The following is a 20,017-nucleotide window of genomic DNA, read 5'->3' as shown; positions in this document are numbered from 1 at the left end:
ATACATTGATAGATCTTGGGGTTAGGTTTAAGGTTTGGTTAGCTTTAGCTTGATTCCGTCTCAGATGTCAATTATGGCATTTTAGCCTGTTTTTAAAACCAAACTTAGTGGACACATGAGCACTTGAACAAACAGCAGTGTGGTAAGAACTTCTGAGAGTGACAGACACCATTATACTATTATTTGTTTGATCCATGTCCCATCTGCCCACATGGAGGAGGCAAGATTTTCTTTTATCCTATAATGGGGCCAACCACCTCGAGGATATAGAAAGACTCTGGCTTCACCTTATGTCATCTATCATTATACTGAGTCTATATATAGTGCTCCTGAGCTTATTAAATCAAAAGTAACACGATTAGGTGAAGATTATGACTTGTGACATTACTTAACATCCCATTAAATTATAACAATAAATTAATGTAATGATAAAATACCTGACATATTACTTTGTGCCACACAGCTCCATTGTGGTGTAAAAACACTTCACAGGGTGATAACCATTATTTTTCATGTTGACACCACATACACCACCCAGCTGCCATTAATACTCGCTACACACCCATGATGTCTTAATCCTTGGCTGAAAATAGTCTCCAACAATACAGCATTTTTACCCCGAAAAACTACAGTGTGCAGCTATTTTAGGAATATAAATCTTATAAAAGTAATAAAAGTATCGTGATCTGTGTTTAAAGATATACATTTTCTCATTTGGGCTCAGTACCACAGAGAGGGTGTGGTGTTTATGTAAAAGAAGAATAGGAAATCTTTCAAGAAAAAGAAACCATTACATTTTGTGGTAGAACCAGGCAAAGAGGCAGATCCAGACATGTGTCTCTCTCTTTTTCTTTAACATTGATGCTCTTTCTTTTGACATTTTCACTGATTTCCAAGAGAATAATTCATGGATCTAGATGATAAAATGGGAATATTTAGAGAACTGAACGTATGAGCATATGCAGTTTAGTGCAGTTTGATTGAATTCGTGTTGACAGAGATATGCTTCCTATGGAGCGTCATTCTAATTTTGGCTTTGTTGACAGTAAGAAAAACTTGAAAATAAATAAGCCTCTCATCTAAGAGCTATAAAAGTAAAGTAGTAGCCGAATGTAACTTGATGCCCATGTTTTTGGATGACACATGAATAACAGATTAGGATTATGATTTAAAAAAAAACTATAAACACATTAACATAATCTTCCACATCTTAATTCAGGGTTTCAGAGTCTGTCTTCCTTCCACAGTGGAAAGAGTTCACTCACAGATCTGCTGCATTAAATGACAAATGAACAGTGGAGGAAAGAGAGGAGAGGGAGAGAGGGTCCAGAAGTGTGCTGCAACGGCACGAACTGGAGCGCAGCGTGATGCTGTGTGCCTGCGATCGTGACGTGACGTAGACTGTAACTGTGGTGGGAGACTGAGGGAACATGCTTCAGCTGAGAGGAAACAGAAGAAGCTCCTTTAAAATCAGTGTGTTCTGCCAAGCCCTGGAGATGAACCCTCGAAATTCACTTAATCAGCTTTGGTATACTGTAGTAGGATGTGTGTGTGGGCACATGAGTGTGTGTGTGTGTGTGTGTGTGTGTGTGTGTGTGTGTGTGTGTGTGTGTGTGTGTGTGTGTGTGTGTGTGTGTGTGTGTGTGTGTGTGTGTGTGCGAACATCTGAGTGTACTTCTAGACAGATGCTTAGGGAGCCATAAAGAATTTAATAGCCAGACCTTAGCAGCCACTGTAGTGCATATGGTTGTCTGCTGATAATACAGCTAGGTGTGCAGAAGCAGGGTCTTTTTGATGTCCATTGATTTCTAGTGAGTCTCTTCCAGGCATCAGACCACTGGTTGCTCACATCAATATTTGACCTGAGTACATTTTTATGTTCCACTCTTTACAAGTCTATATACGATTTTTCTGTGTGTCCATGTGTGTGTTCAAACACGCGTGTCCATGTCCTTGAGTGACAGGGTGTTTCATGCGGCTGATGTGTGATGTGTTTGGGGCTCTGGCAGCGTCCGAGGTGGGATTTTTTTTATCTCAGCCTCTCAGGAAGAGCAGTGACAGCCTTTCACATTTGGCCGGAGCCTCTGACCAAAGTCCTCGATACAAGAAATCCCCCACAATGCAGCAGAGTTATCATGAACATACACAATGTGATCGTATTTCAGTAAATAAACTACATTTGTTTTCAAACCTTTAAAGCTGCAGAAAACTGTGGAATTTAAAGGATGCATGTGATGCTTTTTCAGTTTTTCTTTCCTCTAGAGTCTTATAAAGATATTTTGAGGATGTACAAACTTAAATTAACCGGTCCTGGAGCTCCTGAAACACTGTGTTGGTATTCTGTGCAACACGCTCCCAAACACATAAAACAACAGAGGAGGAAAACTTTGCCTCCATAAGTGGAAACCGTCGACCAATCGCACCAGAGTGGACCAGCTGGCCAATCAGAGCTGACTGGGCTTTATCGGGAGGGGGGCCTTAAAGAGACAGGAGCTAAAAGTGTTTCAGACAAATTCTGAAAAGAGGAACTGCAGAAGACAGTCTGAGGAAAGTGATGAGACTCTGAACATAAGAACATTTTCAATTGTAACCCAGATTAAAATTAAGAACCTGAATATGAGCAGAATATTTCTCATTTAATTTCCGAAAAGTATAGGGATACATTTACATATTGAAAAAATAAGCATTTCTGGTGTTGTTTTTCTAAAACAACAGTAATGAATTATTTGAATGAAATATATTAAAATGAAACACGTAACACTTGATTGACTGGATTGAACTTTAAAGATGACCTCCCTCTGTCCTCACTATAGATTGAAGACATTGTGACACGAATACAAGATGAGAAAGCAGGAGGTGTAGCCATCCGGACCGTCAAAAGCTTCCTCTCTAAGATCCCCAGTGTGGTATCAGGTTAGTATCTGTGTGTGCATGTGTGTGTATGTGTTTACTGTATATGTCTGTGTGTGATTGTTATCTTTATCCTCCGTAATAATCGTTCATCCCCCTGTTGTGCTGATAATTGTGTGTGCACATGTGAGAGCGTTGTTGTCTTTCCCAGCGAGTGTGCTTTGGCGAGACCGGACGAGTCAGAAACTGTAAAGCTAACATGACCTTTTGGGCTCGTTTAGTTCGATGCTACCACAGTTGGAAGCAGATGATGCCTTTGCAGAGGAGACCTCGGCCACTGGGGGGAAACTGCCTGTGGCGTGACGCTGCCCTTGTCATGCTGCAGAATTGCTACTTTCCTCTGCCTTTTTTTATCTCTCTTTACCCATCTGCATGCACACACTGTACTCCTCTGTGTGTGTGTCTGTGTGCATGTGTGTGCTTGTGCATGAAATGAGTCACCAGTGTTGGATAAGGGAGTTGCTCCTGCTCTCCCAGAGGCTGTTTCTGAGTCACTCCTTTACACGGCTCCTCCAGGCCCAACTGCCTCACTCTCTCTCTGCAGCCTCTGTTAAGCGCCATGAAAGGCCGTGGCCAAACATTGTGCTGTCCAGGAGCAAAGACAGTGTCAGAGAGAGTGGGAACTGCAGACCTGTTAACATTATGTTGACTCCTACTCAGCTCTGACAGCTCTGACCCCTCAGCTTTTGAGCAGAGACCAAGCACAAACACTTCCTGTCCAAAGCTTGTCTTGTGTTTGGGGATCGTATCTTTTGGTTGAGTCTGTTGCAGATGAGCGAGTGTGTTGTCAAATCTAACCAATGTCCTTCTCTGAACAACAGGGGCGGACATCGTTCAGTGGCTGATGAAAAACCTCTCCGTTGAGGATCCAGGTATGGCTGCTGAGAAATCTGTCATTGCATGTGGGCACAGTAGCTTCTCAGATGAAGTGACAGACAATTTTAAGTCTGTGTGCCACCTCTCATGTCAACAGCTGAAGCCATCCACCTCGGGAGTCTGGTGGCTGCACATGGTTACATCTTCCCCATCTCAGACCACGTCCTGACACTTAAGGACGATGGAACCCTTTATCGCTTTCAGGTAAATAAACCTCAGCCCCGTAGAGTCCTTCATAAGTTTCAGTGGAAATATCTGCACTTTCATTTAAACGAGCTCTTATTGCCACTGTGCCTCCTGTTATTTATTATTACTCCCATAATCTGTGTGAAGACATCTTCCAGCTATTACTGATCTTTATTTATACTCTGTATATTTGGCGACATTTGTTAGGCCTTCTAATAATGAAACATAGTATAGACCATATAGTGTTATTATTATTATTATTATTATTATTATAGTATTACAAAACAGCTAAACCATTATAGTATTCTCTTGTTACATTACTATACTGAATTCTATATTGCTATTATGAATACTGTTGTACGTACTCAAGATTGCTGTTTGAATTTGCTTTATCTTGTCAAACTAACTTTTACTTATTGTTTCAACTTAAACTGTAATCCCCATGCAACTTCTATTATGTTCATAATGATTACAGTTTGAAGGGAAATGGACTAATGTTTTTAAATTTAAAATTATTTATTCCTCATCTTGACTAATAATGGCAAGCTACTATTTTACTTTCACTATTTTACTACTATATCAACAATATATAAATATATATCTACTATATATTTTATCGATGTACTCTTTATTTTACAGTTTTATTGGTAAAGTGACAATTGTACTATATATATGTTATATATTAAAATGCTATGTACAGTAATAATATGGGGATATACATTGACACTGTTTTTTCTCTTTTTGCTCTTTTTAATATTTTTCAGTATTTATTAGTGATTCTTCCAGTCCGGGCTAATTTTGACTGTGTTTACATTTGGGTGTGCACACAGAACCTCCACCACCAGCGTGTGCAACACTCACCATCATAGTCTTGTTGTTGTCTTTATGTTGTATGTTTCTATGTTGCATGATTTGTTGCACTATTTCTGCACTTTGTCTGTGAAAAACAACATTTGGCTCAGACGTATACTTTTGGATGAGGAAGTAAACTTGAACTTGAGGTCTTTGAATATAGAATAGAGAGATGATGGCAGTTTATCAGAGGGATATGTTGGTTGCACGATGGTAATGAGAACAATCCCCACTAAGCCTATTACTCATCCCACCAAGGTCGATATTGTACATCTCTGCTGGACGGAGCGTCGCAGCAGGAGGTGGGCCGCACTGAAAGGCCTGTGGACCGGCAGCTCGCCAGAGGGGTGTTTTTTCATTTCTTCTTCACTCCATCTGATCCAGCATGAACTTTGACAGGTTCCTACTGATGGCTATGGGCTCTGTGATGACTCATTGCTGTGACTGATCCATTAGCATCTTAATCCAGCCAGCTACAGTAGGCAGAGCTCCTCTATGGGAAGCGCTGAGCTGGCTGCGCGCTGGCTCTGCACTTTTTCCTGTCGCCAGGCTGCCCCTGCTTCTCCTCCTCCATCTACCTCTGAACGTATTTGTGTTCACCTCGATTGCTTGAGATTAAAAGCCATTGTTGTGCCTGTGCAGGGAGGGCAGCGTGTGTCACACTTGCTCATTCAGCGATGGCTAAAAATATTCCCTCTGATGTTGTAGTGATGCAACAAGCCCGCGTCATCAGAAGCTCTAAAAAACGAGTCCACGGAGCATTTGAAACGTATTTGGCTACTCTCCATTCGCTGTGCTGGGAGACAGAGTGACAGCAGAGTTTTTGTTTGCTCCTCTAAAAATAGACAGAAAACTGGTAGAGGACCTAGATTTAATGACAACTGTCTTCTGCTGTTTGTCACAAATGTCTCAGATTTGAGCAGAACAGATGAACCTCGTCCTCTCTGAGACGCACGGTGCTAAATTGGAGCATATTAACCTTTCTGTTCATTAAACAAGCACATCCGTCACCATCAGCCTTTTTGTTCGTATAGGCTAATTATCATTATGAGTAATAGTTGGTATGATATATGTGGTTGGGTTCCATCAAGTTCTAAATCTGGCCCTGTTATTAAGAATGCATGATAGATGTGAGTGATCCATTATTAATGGTTCTCGGGAATGAACTTTGAATGTGTGATATCAGTTGCAATAGACAATTAAATATGGATAGAGAGAATATAGCTACCATTGCTCCCCAGATAGTTACGTGCAGCACATGGACATCAAGAATCATTATCAAACAAAGAGTCGTCTTTAGACTGTGGAAGACAAGTGCAGAAGGAGTGAGGGTGGAGGGAGAACCATACTGGAGAATATTATTGTTTTACTTGTATGTAAAGACACAGAAGTATTTCTGATTATACAAGCAAATCAACCAAATCTGTTTGTGTCCTCCCCTTCTGCTTTCATCAGTCTCCATACTTCTGGCCGTCAAACTGTTGGGAGCCTGAGAACACAGACTATGGTGAGTCACACTTTTGTCTGTCAGGTTTTTTTTTTTTTTGGTCTGCATTTCCCAACCAGTGAGATCCCGCTAATGCCTTCAGCTGTCAGTCTTCCTCCGGAGCTGAGACACAGCTCACACAGTAGGTCCGCTGTTGACACTCCCTGAGTATTGATCCACGGGGGCCGTTCACTATAATGTATTGTATCTGCTCCCCCCTGAGGAGGGTCCTATGGGATGAGATTAGCCAAACTGAACAGATACGGTCACAGATATGGCCACGTCTGCATGACATTTACATGAGGCTTGTTATTTCAGTAGACGACACGACGCCTGCCTGCTCCGGTGTAACAGTCATTAGTGTTGGTTCACACAGCTGAGACCTCAGTAAATAAAGAGCACCAGCCGTCTGAGACACTTATTTTTGTTTTGTGCAAAGCAGATGATCGATCTCTCCACCGCTATTGTCCCCTTCATGTCTCACCCTCTCTCTTTCTCTCTCTCCTCCCTCCAGCCATTTACCTGTGCAAGCGCACCATGCAGAATAAAGCCAGGCTCGAGCTGGCCGACTACGAGGCTGTAAGTACAGTCACTATGTTTTGGTTTATGCTTATTGCCAGTAAGCTAATCAGTTCTAAGCTGCCATTGTGAACACACCATAATATGATGACCCAATGAATTTCCTGTTTCCTGAGGAACAAAAGAGCTGATACCCAGTCCTCTGGGGCCTTGAAATGCCAAAATCCATTCCTCCGAGCAAAAAGCCTTTATCACATTACAGACTTTTACTCAGACTTGATGAAGGTCGCTCTTCTTTCTCTCAGGAGCACCATTTGGCAGAATGACACACGGTCATTTACTGGCTCCAAAATGTAAACAAAGGTATCTGTGAGCCTGCTTTGCATCAGCAGATCGATACAGTCTCAGGGGAGGTGTTGCTGCAGAGCTGATCGCTTGTTACACAATAGAAATCCACTGCACTGTAATATTCTAAATTACTCTGCAACTATTGTCCAGTACACTTCCTTTCTCCAGTATTCAGGTCACTTTATGCCTCCAGGCCTCATTGCTCTTACTGTTCCAAGCCTGTTAGTTGGTCCTCAGTATTTTTTCCACGGTTCGTAATGAGGTCATGTGTTGTATCTTCGACAGATGCTCGTTTAGGTTTGTTACTGAGTGTAAACACATTTTATTTTGCAGCTTTGATGTGTGAGTTTTTTTATGCAAAGCAAAATTCATCACGCAGTGCTGAGTACACTCTGTGAACTCATGAGTTTGTGATGAAGCTTTGTTGAGAATCATCCCCTGTGGTCTCAGATCAGAGATGATTTAAAAATACAATGCTGGAATCAAACAAATGTTGTATTTCTTACTCACTGATATAACTTTTTGGGGAATATTACTGAGAATTAGGGCTTCACCTCACAGCGAGAAGGTTCTTGTTTCAAATCCTGGTTTGACACCACCAGGGGTCTTTCTGTGTGGAGTTTGCATGCTCTCCCTGTGTTTGGGATGGATGGTATTCTTCAGGGACTCTGCTTCCCCCAACAGTCCAAAGACATGAAGATTGTGTTTGGTTTAATTTTATAGATTTGATATGCTAACGACCTGTTCATGATGTCCCCCGCCTCTCACCCAATGATAGCTGGGATTGGCTCCAGTTCTCTCCATGACCTTTAAAAAAATAAGTGGTACAGATCATGGATGGGTAGTGAAATTTAAATCTGTAGAGTTTAAGTTATGCTAAGAATATCCAATTTTTTTTTTTAATTTTTCATAAATCATAGAGCCCATTTTATAATATTTTAAAAGGAATTGATAAGCAATTTAGGAAATCAGTTTGATTCTCTTGCAGAATTATAAGGGAGGATCATTTATATTGTATGTGCTAAATATGAAGCTTCAGTCCACATGTAGAAGAGCCAAGACAAGTGCCAAGGCTCCAGAAAGTTACTGGTTACCAAACGATTATGACGAAACTTGGTGGAAGGATGTGGTGTGGGTCAGGGTATAACTTATTACATTTTGGTGTGGATCCAGATCACAGAGCTGAGCCAGGAATTGTTTTGCATTTCTTTCAAAATTGCAAGGTATATAGGGGTTTTTCAACATTTGCTTTAATTTCTCAAACAATAATTCAAGGATCAAAAAAACATTGATATTTACGAGTGTGTGCAATTTGGTGTGGATCCCATCAAAAATCTGCATCTAGTGAATTTAAATGTGGTTTCAAAATGCTATTACAGTGATTAATTCAATAGTGTGACACAACACAGCCTCACAGGGAATGGCTAACAAAAAATCATCTAAAGGTCTTGAATTAAAATAACCTGTCTCTCTGCCCTGATTGGTTCCTCCAGGAGAACCTTGCCCGACTGCAGAGGGCCTTTGCCAGGAAGTGGGAATTCATCTTCATGCAAGCTGAGGCTCAAGTAAAGTGAGTCACGTTGTGTACTGTACAAGTGAATCACAACACGCCATGCGTTGACGTCAGAGTCACACTAATGTGACAAAGTTACGGGGGGGGAGGTTTATACATTCAAATATATGAAACAACAACCTTTGACCATCTGCATGACGCTCATGTTTTTTCCCCAAGGAAGAGGAAATAACCCTCAGCCTCACAGGCATTAGACTCGTTCTTTATATGCTCTGTTGTGACTGGAGGGGTATACAAGCATTAAATACAGTATTACATTATGGAATTAGACACACACGTTTCTCCCTAACTCCTGTGTCATGTAATACCTCCATCTGGTGGCTGCCATGTGTAAGCACAGCTCTGTCACAGTGTGATGTAAGAAGGTTCCTCTCCTGTCTATAGAAAACATTCAGAGAAATTACATTGACAAGTGGCTGCTGTTTTATATGCGTGGGGGGGGGGGGGCAATACTCCTTCAGGGGTAGTATACACCACCTAGAAAGGTTTGGTTGGTAAATGTCAGTTGTGTAAGAGATGCCTGACCAGAGGCAACACAAGGCAAGGCGGGTGAAGTGAGCAGACAGGTTAAGACCCACACTCATCAGCTTTTCGCCCCCAAGTCTGGCCTGTCAGTGGTTTTAGTGTGTGTCTGTGTCTGTGTGTCTGTCAGAGAGTGTGTGTGCATAAATTCAGATTTTTTAAGTTTGTGATGTTTGACCTGATATTTCAGAGGTGTGATCATGTGGCCTGTGTCCTCTGTTTTTGCAGGATCGACAGGAAGAAGGACAAGGCCGAGAGGAAGATCCTGGACAGCCAGGAGAGGGCATTCTGGGATGTCCATCGGCCTGTGGTGAGTTTGTTGGGTCACAAAAAAAAGAGAAGAGGAAAAAAAGGTCAGATGCTGCAACAAAAAAAGGAAACAAAAAAGGGTTTGATATGTAGGTTGACAATTTTAGCACTTAAAGCCTGAAAAACAGCAGATTCAGCTCATCACACTGTCCAGCAGGGAGGCCTGTTGTTGTCGCTGGTGGCAGAATCAGATTTGGTGCCAGTCACTTTGCATACAAGCCTTTAAAGAGCGTGGCATGGCTGAATGGAGGAACAGTGTCGTATTGTTTGAGGAGGACAGGCGCAGACAATGCACTGCTGGAGAAACCCTGTTATCTGACCTAGAAACACTCAGCTGTCTCCTGCTGCCTCCCACAGCCCGGCTGCGTCAACACCACGGAGATGGACATCCGCAAGTGTCGAAGAGAGAAGAACCCACACAGGGTGAAAAAGGTGAGCAGAGGAAACCGCGAGCGTGGCTTTCCAACCTCGATATTATTGTCTTTTATCTGTGTGCTCTTCCCACCATCGTCCCACACAGAGCTGCGGCCAGGATTGTAGAACTGCTGAGGTCATATTTGCAAAAAGTTTTGATTTTTTTTACCAAAAACCTGTTTCAGGTTTAGAGTTGCTAGAGCTTCAAGAAATCAAACTGAAGAAGAAATTATATAAAAGGGATGTTAAATCTCTTTGCTATATATTCCTTCTAAATATTTTAATTTAAATTGACAGAACTATATTTAAAACTGAAATGTATTTTCTATAAAATATACTTATTGAATATTGTGATTGGGAGGATGGTCGGATGGATGAATGGATATATGTGGATTAATTGATTACCTTTATTATCCCAGAGAAGCAATTTGCATTCAATACATTTCTGTCCTGTGTGTATCATTATTTGAATAAATTATTATATTATTAGCAGTAGTATTATTAACATATTTTTGATGCTCAACGTAAAATAATAGACTTCAGTGAATTTTACTTCACTGTTTTACCTTACTCTTAGATTCATTCACAAAAGTAATTTACAAATATTTTTATAAAAAATAAAAAAAGAGTTTATTTTATAAGTTCAAATTTTTCAAAACATATAAAAGAATATAATTTTGCGTTAGTGTTTTCTGTATATTTATGAGGTCCACTCCACAAAGTGAGGACCTAGGCTGGATTCAGGCTTTAATGAGGTGTAGGTCAGGGTTAGAGTAGGTGATGGGGTCAGGAACGTAGTTGTGATTGTTACAGTTAGGGTAAGGGACTGGGGAATAGTAGTATGTCAATGAGTGTGTGTGTGTGTGTGTGTGTGTGTGTAAATGGTATAGACTGCATTTATACTTCTCTAGTCTCATTGTTACTACCATTCAAAACACTTTACATAAGTTACAGCTCACATTGACCTCTTCAATATTCATGCAGCTGTTTCTTTACTCAATAAGTTTTCTATCAGTCAAAACTTCCATTTACTCACTCATTGCACAGCCATAAGGGGCATTTTGAGGATCAGTCTTGCTTAAGGATACTTTCACTTGCAGACTTGAGGAGCTGGGATTCAAACCACTGACCTTTTGGTTAGTGGATGACTCGACCTCCCTCCCACACCTCCACACCTGCATGTATGTGAAAACAATGAAATTAGTTCTATTGTAAAATCTAAAAATTGAATCTCCTCTTGAACCCAAAATTCCCTGACTCATTTCTCAATTTTCTGTGATTGGGGGAGTTAGTCAGTAGAGCTAAGTAACCTGTCAAGTAACCAGAAGGTGTGCTGTTCGATCCCAGTCTCCCCCATTCTGTGTAGATACTGAACTCCAAATTGCCCATGCCAGTTTGCTATTGATTAACATAGATGCACTGTAAATATGTGAATAAACTGAACTGTAAAGTGCTTTGAATTATCATCAAGACCAGAAAATTACCAGCATAGAGTTGTAGCAAATGAAAATCATATCAAAACAAAGCATGTCTCTGCCGTCGCTCTCTCCAGTCGGTGTATGGGGTCCCAGATGACGGCCAGAGTCAGCCCAGTCCCGTCCACAGCAGCTCCCAGCCGACCAGGAAGCCCACCAAAGAGGACGTCCAAAAAGAGGTAACTCTGGATGACGCTCTTCTCCTTAGGTCACCACCAGCGACACCGCCTCACACATCCATCATGATGGCAGTCAGGGATGCAGACCGATGAGCTGCTAGATTATTTATCCTTCTCATTAGTCTCTCATCTGCTCTCCATCAGATCACCTTCCTGAACATGCAGCTGGACCGACACTGTATGAAGGTTTCCAAAGTGGCCGACAGTCTGATGAGCTACACGGAGCAGTTCATGGACTACGACCCCTTTGTGTCTGCCACGGAGCCGTCCAACCCCTGGATCAGTGACGACACGTGCTTCTGGGACTTGGAGGCGAGGTAAGGATGTGGTGGTGTTGGGATGAGGGCAGAGAGCTGATAATGCTGGTGGAGAGTAGAGGTGTCAGTGCTGATGAACTGTTGGGATCTGTTTGTTTGCATCTCATCTGAAACGAAAGGAGAGTTTGACTTAGTTCTGACATTTGGAGAGAAAATATCGACCTAATTTGAACTCTTCTTGTCTAATATGTTGTATTGTGAGCAGTCGTGACCCCAGCCAGCAGCGTGTGAAGAGATGGGGCTTCTCTCTGGAGGAGGCCCTGAAGGACCCGGTGGGACGAGACCAGTTCCTGAAGTTCCTGGAGTCAGAGTTCAGCTCAGAGAACCTGCGGTGAGGCAGTCGTCCACATCTCATTTCATCATTTCATATGCATCATTTTCTATGTCCCCTAACAGTTAGGGATGGCCCCCTATGTGGGAAATTGTAGCATGAAGGGAAACTCCACCGATTCTAAACATCAAAGTCAATTTACAGGCTGTGAGTATGAACTACTGAGAAGTTTTCTCAAGTGATTTAACTCTGACGTGAGGTTGAAATCTGAGGATGAGCAGTAAGAGGGCGAATATCTCTGTAGGCAGCTCCTCATGTCTCAGTGTTACATTAGTTGAGCTCACTTTTGATGCAGTAACACAAGAGTGATAGAAATTTAAACAGAGTTCCATTTTGTCACATTTTGCTGAACAAACCCCAAAGCAGAATGGCACTAAGTCAAGTTCATACTTCAGCCAACAGTCCCCTTATGAAACCACATTTAGATTCACTAGATCTACATTTTATTTGGATCTGCACCACATTAAACTCATAAATATCAGTCTCCTAAATGTGCCTGATCTTTTCATCAAGATCCATGAATTATTCTCTTAGAAAACAATGGAAATATTGAAAAGCAAAGATTCCTCCATCCGCACCAAAATTTAATGGTTCCCCTACTGACCCACATCCTTCCACTAACTAATAGATTCAAATAAAACATTTCAAATCAACATATTAATTACCTGTTGATAATGGCATCACCACCAAATATGATACATAATCAAAAATATATCCGCTTTTTTATTTACTTTATCTGTGTTTGTGGGACGTTGATACTGACTGGATGTGACACTTTTGTGAAGGTTCTGGTTAGCAGTGCAGGATCTAAAGCGACGGCCGCTCCAGGACGTCCCCTCCAGGGCGCAGGAGATCTGGCAGGAGTTCCTGGCTGAGGGGGCGCCGAGCTCCATCAACCTGGACTCTCACAGCTATGAGCGCACGAGCCAGAACCTGAAAGACCCCGGACGATACAGCTACGAGGACGCTCAGGTGGACTGTGGCATTTTCTTCACAGCTCTCACAACCGAAATAGATACGATGTCATAACACCTGCAACTGTACAAAGATAAAACCTCTAGTGCCACACAGGAAGTCATATAGAGTGTATACAGACATAAAGGGATAGTTCACCCAAAAATGAAAATTCACTCATTATCTACTCACCTCTATGCTGATGGAGGGGTGTGTGAAGTGATTGAGTCCACAAAGCACTTTTGAAGTGTTCAGGGGTAAACAGCATTGCAGCCAAATCCAATACAATTGAAGCCAATGTTGACTGATTTTTCAAACGTAACAAAACAACAGAAAAAAACAGAAAATGCCTCCATACTGCTCCTGAGGTGCCATCCAAGAGTCTGTAAGCTCCAGCATTCAAATTCGACTCGAAACAGTGTCATTTACACCATGTTTTTAGTCTAAATATATGAACGCAGCTCCAGAGGGGAATATCTGAAGACATTTAGACTAAAAACATGGTGTAATTGACAAGTCAGCACTTCACCCACCCCTCCATTGGCATAGTGGTGAGTAGGTAATGACTAAATTTTCATTTCTGGATGAACTTTTACAAGATATTTTGCAAGTAAAAAGGTCCTATAGAAGTTCAGATGGGTTTATCCAACACTTCATTCCCACACAAACACACACACACACACACACACACACACACACACACACACACACACACACACACACACACACATTTCCTCTCTCACCCACTTGCCCCACAGAAGCACTGAACCCTTCCACCCCACTCACGTTACACAAGTGAATGAATGCGAGGGCATGGAGGAATAGAAAGGAGGGAGGAGAGAAAGAAGAATGACAGAGTGTGTTTGTGCCAGGGCCTAATGAGGCGAGTAATGGCATGAATAGGTTGTTCACCGTGGATTCCTCTGGTTTCAACGTGGGCCATCGGTGTGTGACGTGCGATGTCTTACTGGCAGCACATTACAGTCTCATCACTTTTTTTCTTTGTCTTGCAGGAGCACATTTTCAAGCTAATGAAAAGTGATAGCTATGCACGCTTTTTGCGATCCAACATCTACCAAGACCTCCTGTTAGCCAGAAAGAAGGTAAGCTGCACTCACTGACTTCGACGTCGCCTCTCCTTTTATAAAAGTCACTCTTGTTGCATACCTCATATTGATTTGATTATATAAATACATTCTAGGTTTATATGTATCATGTGCATGTGTGTGTGTGTGCATGTGGGTGTGTGTGTCTGTGCAGTCGAGAAGTGATTGATAGATTGATTTTATTATTGTCAGCCTAAACAGCCCAAAACAGAAAAAGGAAGAGTCCAAAAAAAAGCAGCATCAATAACAAAACAATTTAAACCATCCTAATGTTTGTTCCAAGATTTAGAAACTAATGTAACTTAGAAGCATTACAATTTTCATCATCAGTAAACTGGGAAGTTTTCACTGGAATTTGAACAGTTCATGTAATCTAGATATTGTTAACTTTTCATAATAAGAGCAACACAGAAGAAAATGTCATTAACTAATGTCAATTCACACGATTCTTACATACCACATTTTTGGGTATGATATAATAATTAACTTTTCACTTCCTGTAATTTAATTCAGATTAGCTCAAACTATATGCTGACATAATATATATAAAGATGGATGTATATATAATATAGTCCAATAATAATATACATTATTATACATATACTTTTGAGTTTTTATGACAACTGAAGTTCACCACTGGTGATTGGAGGGGGAGGGTGAGGTGAGGGTTATTCAGCTGCAACATGCAAATTCACCACTAGATGTCACTAAATTCTACACACTAAAGCTTTAATGTAGGTGAGCAGCTTTCACCAGCTCTTATTGTCGGCCAACCAGCAGTTTGATCCTGAGTGTGAGCTTTCAAAGTATCATGACACAGCCTCAAAGAGTAAAACCACTGTGCAGATGCAAAGAAAAAAATCTAAATGAAAAACATGACACAGACAAACTGTTCTGAAAGAGAAGTCACTCTGTGGACAGAGAGTAACAGAGAGTAACCAACACGTACAACATATAGATATGACTGGTAAATATATGAGTGGTTGACAGATGCAGCCTGATATGTACCAGTGTTGTATTAGGTGGTGACTTTGTTTTATTTTATTGTTTCCGCCTCATGCAGCTTCTCAGTGTCATGTTAAGACATGCACAGCTCAACAAACGCTCATGTAGCTGTTACTGTGTAATATGGAGCTTTTCAGCCAATCACAGCTGCCTCTGTTCATGCTCGCTTTTCTGCCCTTTCCCCCGTTTTGGACACTGCTCCGGCCTTCCACTCACACCACTCCCACCCTTAATATGCACCCCCCCGCATTGTCCTCGGCCCTCATCTCTGCAATGCTTGGCCCCCTTCCCCTTATTTTTTTTCCTCTCTCCTCACAAACGACATCACTCCCGACTCCCTACCGTCGACACCCGTACCTGACCCAAACACTCACCCTGCTTCCCCCCCTCCCAAAACAGCAGCCAGCAGACACTGAACAGGGCCGCCGCACCTCCCTGGAGAAGTTCACCCGCAGTGTGGTAAGTCATTCGGAGCTGGGGCTGTTCATATCACAAACCACACTGGCTGCCTCACTATCAGTGGCTTTTGCAGTTAAAACCATATTACACTCTGTTGTGGCTTTAAAACCAGGATGTGAATGTGTGCATAAGATAAGTCACGTGAATGGTTGCAGCTTAGCATTTTAGATCAATCACCTTGTGGGCAGAGATTCCGTGTGATTTACAAAGTACCTCCTACTCTCAGTGTCTCAGTCTGTTGATGTGTTGTTGTCTGAATTGACCTTCCAGGGCAAGTCTTTGACAGGGAAGCGCCTGACAGGCCTGATGCAGTCATCCTGACACAGCCTGTGCTGGAGGGGAACAGCCAGACCCTGTTGGGGGGAGGACCCCCGCACAGTGGCCGGGGCACGGACAGCGGAGCCGGGCCGGACGGGACTGCTGTGCGGAGGCTCGCAGACGCTGCTCCGAGGACTGTACTGGTAGAGCAGCACCGGGCCTGCTGGGGTGATCGACCCGAACGCAAACCACTGAGGAAAAGGACAATGCTGACAAGGGGAACCTCAGCCATCACTACACATGGCATGCAGCATACAGTATAAGCACATCCAGACCAGCGCTGCCCTCGTTTCATCACATAGTCGGCAAATTTGTTTGTGAGGCTGTTTGTCGACTAAGCTGATTCGTTTATGTTGTGTTCATTTTCTTTTATATTCGTGTTTATTGGATATTAAAAAGCAACAATACTCTTTGATTAAAAAGCAAAATTTAAATGCTATTTGCAATGAATTGACTTTTGATTTAAAACAGCTGGGGGACATACCCTCAAATAAAAAGTCAAAGAGGCAGAGACATCAAAACAGATATAAATCTGTTTAACATTCGTCTCTTTGCTCACAAGACAGCCAGCAATAAATAAAGCATGACACCACTTTTTTTTTTTAAAGATATATATATATATATATATATGTCCAACCTCTTTTTATAATCTTGAAATGTCTATTATATCTGTTTCTTATAAAGCACATTACATGTCAGTTAAAGGTTTGGCAGTTTTCAACAACACAAAGTTGAGTTTTTTCTCCCATAGATTATATTTAATGACATTTACAAAAACTGAGATTTAAAGTTATAACCTTTCATGCTTCATTACATTCCAGAATCTGGCATAAAGGGCTTAATGTAGCATCCACACACACTGTTGCATGTTTCATCCAAACATCTTTGTTGGAGAATCAATGTTCTGTCTCTAAAACACTGAGACTTGTGGCAAAGATGAATTATTTCAGTTGGCAAATTGATGTTTTAAACTCTGGTCTTTAAGGACACTGGGAGTGGGGGTGCTCAAGGGGCTGCAGCAGCCTCTATTGGTGAATGGCTGTAACTGCAGTTAAATTTAATTTCAAAATTTTATTGCAAAACATCACATATTGAACATTATGTGGATCGTAAATGCAGAATGATGTCAACTGAAAACCCTTGATTTTTTAAATGTTCTAAAACAGGTATAAAATGTTGTTGGCCATTCAGATTAATAATCCATTTAATATGACAGCATTATTTATCTCAGCACCCCTAAATCTGAATGACTTCCAGCGTCTTCGGGCTGCACAATAAAATTAATTATTATCAAGTGTCTGTGTGCCAGGGAGAATAACGGAGATACTTTATGAAATGGCCCCACGTGGCTGTCAAACAGTGATTTGAGGTTTGCTGTCGGTCTAGTGTGCACAGTCACATGTGTAATTGGCTCCTCATGCTCCCCACTGTTGTGTTGTTTTTAAAGATTCCAATGCCATGGGTCTATCTGGTGGGGGTGAAACCAGAGAAACAGCATCAGATTATTTCAATAATGTATTCACATCATACTGACGGACGTTATGATATCAAAAATATCTGTTCTCCAATCATGGAGCTGTTACAAAGCCTGCTGCCCAATAAGGGATCATTTAGGTTGTTTTGTTTTTGTACTGCATGATTATCCCATTTTTTTTTATTTCTGAAAATAATGAAAACTGCCCGTTCTTGCTCGGCCAAATGTAAGCCACAACTCTCCATCTACTAGTGTCTTGTGTTGTAGTGACTGTGGGGAAAAGGGTGCATGTTATTGGATCATAATGGAGTGTTAACTTAGGGGAAGATGGTTTGATTCTCCAAAGATGCACACAGATGGAGAAAAGAAACCCTGAACCGAAGCAAAACTCCTCAATGACAGGACATCAAAGCCCTAAAGTGCAACTGGGAACAATTTTTGAGCCGTCATGGCCGCCGCACTCTGAACATTAGGGCCTCTCTGCTCCACTGTGGCTTCAACCTTCTTCTCCAGACAGAAAAGTGCTCCGACTGAAGAGATTTTAATCTCACAGCTCCCCCTGAGGCGAGGAACTGCTACAGTGATGGACTACGCTGCTGAATGAGTGAATCATCTGTCGTTTTCTATTCTTTGTGATGCGACACACTGTACAGGTCATATTAATAATCAGCATTATTATCATGAATCAGTAACCTCTTGATTATACGGTAGAGAAGAGACGCTTATCTCCAGTGGATGTACCAAATGTTACTCAGCACAAACACAATGACACTATGTACAAAGTGCATTGTAGATGTAAATTGGCAAGGTTTCATTATCCAAAAGCACACTTTATTATTATATGGGCACATAACTATGCATGTAACATAATCAGGGCATTTTGTGCTTTTAGTTTCTCAATCAGCCAAATGACCACTGGCACTCAAACACTCAAGCACCTGCTATCTGTTCATGGGTACCAAATAATAAAAGCTCTGGACCTGTCTGTCTGTGTGCTACTGATCTCACTGGTGTTTCCATTTGCTTCAGTGTGAAACAATGGGATATAAATGTGTCTTCTCTCTTTCACTAATGAGCACTCAACAAGTACAGCTAAGGCTGGTGGTAAGTATACAGAAAAATATTAATTGTGGCCTGATGATGGCACTAAAGATAAAGACAAAGGGTTGCCATAGTGATTTGGATTTAACTCCAGGGAAACTTTCTTGGGCCATAGACCTAATAGTTATATAGCAAGGCATCGATAGTTGATGAAATATTTTCATCCAGATAAAAGAGTTGGACCATCTGACAGAATGATACTGCCCCCTGCTGAGCCTGTTGCTCATCTTGAAGCAAACAAAATAGTATTGCACGGATTGATGCTGCGTTACATCTTCTGTGGTCCTGGAGGAACTTCAGGGTTATTGTGGTTATTTTAAACTACAAATTTGTAACAGCAGTTTGAAAGATGTGGATATTTACCAGGTATGGGTGGAGGTTCTGATGAAAAGGTGATATAAAGATACAATATAGTAAATAGAGAATAGAACATTTTGGATGTTTCGACCCATATAAAAATATAGAGATATAAAGATGGATGGAAGCTGCCTAAAAATTAAGCCAAAATGTTTGGCTCGCCCTCTGGTGGCTGACTGCAGTATAGGTCACAACTGCGTCGATGTTGGATGGGACATGGAGCAAATTAAAAAGTCAAAGATGGTGTCATATCTTGAAGTGTTCGATCATGTTCTACTAAGTTTGTTTTTATATGTGTATTTGATGCTAAAGAAACAAGTTCAAACGTCATGATTGACAGCTGAATCTGACTTACGATTGGTTGAGCATGTATCTGCAGAACCTTGCTACTATCCAGGATATGTTGGATGCATTTCTGGTTAGTTTGTTGGAAATGAACACGTTAACCAACTTTATGTACAGTCTGGGTAATTTGACCGCTGTGGCCTCAATTTTGACGATTATTATTATTACTATTAATATTATTTTGAAATTATGTGTCCCTTATGGAAGAGCAATGCGGAAAACCTGGACTAGCCCTCTAAAGTTTTTAAAAAACCCAATGCTGCCCAGTGGATGGAGGGATGAAAAAGTATGTGGGGAGTATTAAAAGAGAAGAAAACTTATTTCTAAGATTCCAAACCTTCCTGCAGTTGCCAACAATAAAAAATCCCTCTCTGCAGACTCTGATTCGACTTCTACAGACTTACTTCTCTGTACCTTCCAATCAATAAAAACTCCCTGTAGTGGAGATTTTTTTGTCATCTCATTCCTATTTTAAGAGTCCTGAGCAACCTCCGCTCACAAAACCTCAAGTGGTGTTTTTTCCTGTCTGCTCAGAGCCTGAGGGTCACTCCAACCTATTGATCCGGTCTGGGATTCTTCTGCTCATCAGCTGCCTTCTCAA

General features: G+C 41.4%; 1 protein-coding gene across 3 annotated transcripts in view; it reads left to right on the top strand.

Annotated features, from left to right (window-relative positions):
- Positions 1 to 18,598, top strand: part of LOC109627897 (regulator of G-protein signaling 6-like) — a 46,295-nt gene extending 27,697 nt beyond the window's left edge. Inside the window, exons 3-17 of one of the 3 annotated variants that reach the window (XM_069535312.1) lie at positions 2,814 to 2,913; positions 3,732 to 3,782; positions 3,884 to 3,990; positions 6,280 to 6,331; positions 6,825 to 6,889; positions 8,671 to 8,747; positions 9,501 to 9,582; positions 9,939 to 10,013; positions 11,548 to 11,649; positions 11,794 to 11,966; positions 12,172 to 12,297; positions 13,083 to 13,269; positions 14,265 to 14,354; positions 15,762 to 15,821; positions 16,092 to 18,598. In XM_069535312.1, coding sequence (XP_069391413.1) covers positions 2,814 to 2,913; positions 3,732 to 3,782; positions 3,884 to 3,990; positions 6,280 to 6,331; positions 6,825 to 6,889; positions 8,671 to 8,747; positions 9,501 to 9,582; positions 9,939 to 10,013; positions 11,548 to 11,649; positions 11,794 to 11,966; positions 12,172 to 12,297; positions 13,083 to 13,269; positions 14,265 to 14,354; positions 15,762 to 15,821; positions 16,092 to 16,142 — 1,398 coding nt within the window. In that variant the 3' untranslated portion in view covers positions 16,143 to 18,598. The other 2 variants (XM_069535313.1, XM_069535311.1) reach the window with 2 other exon arrangements.
- The last annotated feature ends 1,419 nt before the right edge of the window (positions 18,599 to 20,017 follow it).

This window comes from Paralichthys olivaceus, chromosome 12 (genome assembly GCF_024713975.1).
Source record: "Paralichthys olivaceus isolate ysfri-2021 chromosome 12, ASM2471397v2, whole genome shotgun sequence".
Lineage (NCBI taxonomy): Eukaryota > Metazoa > Chordata > Actinopteri > Pleuronectiformes > Paralichthyidae > Paralichthys > Paralichthys olivaceus.
The sequence above is the reverse complement of the archived record's forward strand: the minus strand, read 5'-3'. Positions and strand labels throughout refer to the sequence as shown.